The sequence below is a fragment of the Morone saxatilis genome, unplaced genomic scaffold (genome assembly GCF_004916995.1).
Source record: "Morone saxatilis isolate NCDOM2014 unplaced genomic scaffold, NCSU_SB_2.0 Contig2, whole genome shotgun sequence".
NCBI lineage: Eukaryota > Metazoa > Chordata > Actinopteri > Moronidae > Morone > Morone saxatilis.
The window spans coordinates 310,774-313,171 of NW_023339762.1; the positions used below are offsets into that span (position 1 = coordinate 310,774).

At 43.4% G+C, this 2,398-nt stretch overlaps 1 protein-coding gene across 1 annotated transcript in view; it reads left to right on the forward strand.

Annotated features, from left to right (window-relative positions):
- Positions 1 to 223: 223 nt before the first annotated feature.
- Positions 224 to 2,398, forward strand: part of pard6a (par-6 family cell polarity regulator alpha) — a 26,061-nt gene continuing 23,886 nt past the window's right edge. The window contains exon 1 of the mRNA XM_035665854.1: positions 224 to 532. Coding sequence (XP_035521747.1) covers positions 416 to 532 — 117 coding nt within the window. The 5' untranslated portion in view covers positions 224 to 415. The remainder of the gene's footprint in view (positions 533 to 2,398) is intronic.

Genomic DNA, 2,398 nt, shown 5'->3' on the forward strand with positions numbered 1-2,398 from the left:
TGTCAGTATTATGACACAGTAAGTAGTATTGTGGTGTTATGGCTCCAGCGTCATGCCCCGCCCCCTCTGTTGTGTCCCCGAGTCTCGTCAGGTTGGAGGAGGAGGAGGAGGACGGGTTTCACTAGCACCTCACGTCCCATACTGGATTTACCGGACTCCACCTGTCGCGAGCGCTGTGGGGCTTTTTTTTTTTGTGTCCGTGTCGAATGATAACATTGCGCTGTCACACAGGACGGCACGAGACACAAACAAAAGCGCGAGACCTGTTTTTTTAAACGAGTGTCGCAGGAAAACAGGACATTACCGGACAGCTGAAAGGACCGCTGCGGCTCTAAACGCCTGCCGCTTTATGTTTGGATTTTCACCGCTTTTTACCCGCGGACAGAGGAAAAAACAACAAGCATAATTCCAGTGGATGGTTTTATCCGCAGTGCCTCAGCCGACCAGCCAACCGGGGAGCAGAATGTCAAGACAGCAGCAGCACAGGACGCCGTTAAAACTCACCGACAGCGTAGTGGAGGTCAAGAGCAAAGTGAGTGGTAACGGGGGGTGTTGGTGACTGGTAATGTTAGTGAGGGAGAGGAGAGAAACAGTCATACGGGGTCTGGTGGATGCTAGCGCCGGGTGCACTGACAACACAGACACGACCTTCCGCTGTGGATACGTGATGTATCTCCCTCCCGCTGTCCGAGAAACGCACCGACTGAACGTTTTCACCGTTCAACACACGGAGAATATTGTGTATACACATACATGTGTGAAGCTAGTGAGGTGCAGCTGACAGGCGGCCTGTAGGTTCCGCATTCACTCCGTCGTTACCTCCGTCTCTGTCAAAGCACCGATTCTGGATCTGCTGATGAGCCTCTCTCTGCTCTGGGTCTCATTCAATTACTGGTCCCACACTGTGTTCCTGTAATACCGTAGTCGACTATTACCGTTAGTATCAGTTTTGTATGTGAGTATCGGTGTTGACATATTAGCACAAGGCTACAGTGGAAGGTTAGGCTATATTTACTTTGTAACTACATATACGCAGTTACAGGGTTGGAGTAATAGTACCTTGATAAAGAGGGGGAGAACGGGGTTGGTTATGACATTCATTACATATTGCTTGCTGGTAGTGGCGGATCTAGCCAGGCTAAGAAATGTTTGGCCACCCCAGCTGCCACACCAGTTTGGTGTCAAATGCTGTCAAATGTAATCATTTAGATAAAAGTTTTAAAATAATTTGTCAGAAACTGAAATTAATTTAATCATCTCTTATGGCCACATTTTGGACCAATGGAAACTGTCTGATTTGGAAATAAAACAATCTATTAATTTCTTATGCCACCTTTAAACATTTCTATTCAATGCTTTTTTTAATGTGCCCCAATAGTGGGGGCTTTTCCAAGCAAATATTGATATATGTGATGAGGCATGGGATGATGACAATTTCATGTCACAATTATCTTGACCAGAATATCCACAACATTATCGCAATGATCATCAAAAATGTATTTTAATCCCTTAACATTTAGCTAAGAAATATTTTTTTATTACATCACGGATAGGAACCTCCTCTGCCTGTTATTCTTTGAAATCCATAGTATTTTCACACATCCAGTTACCAGACCAGAACCCGAACCGACGCCCACTGCCGCGTTTCATTACACATTTATTCCGTTGTTACCTCCCTCTGTTCCTGCAATACTGTACTGTAGTATTACTGTTAGTTTTACTAGTCTGTCAGTATTGTAGCCTATATCGGTGTTAACCATTGACAGAATATATAATGGACAAAGCTTCTGGGTCTGAAAAGGGAAGCCAATGCAGAAGTGTCTTAAACCTGTATTGTATGTAAAGGCCAGCAGGGGGTGCTCCATTGGCTGCAATAAAAAAACGATATCATGCAGTCTAATGGAAAAATGAGCTGAATTCTTACTTGATTTATTAGCTCAGTGACCAGTTTCCTGATGAGTTTGTGGTCTCAATCACTAGTTTCAGTCTTCTTCCATACAGCGTGATGTTCATTTAGTAGATTATGGTCCAATTTAGAGAGACTTTAAAGCTGTAATGATGAGGAACTTTAACGACGTAATGCGCAATGCACAAAACTCAAATCAAACTGTCAAACTAGGCAGTGCTGATCAAATATGAATCAAGATTCAGCGGTTACCTCAGTGACCGACTTGACATTGAGGTGAGAGGACATTTTCATGTCAAAATGTAAATATTTAACTCTTCTGTGTTTCTTTTTAGGCAAGGCAGTAATAATAGTCGGGGGGAACAAAAACGCACCACCATTCGAAGTAATCATAGGCCAATGTTATCCTAACTAAACTAAACCTAAAGGACTAGGGGTGTCACGATTTCGATTTTAAAGGGGAACTTGGCAACTTTTTCAGTTTAATAAACC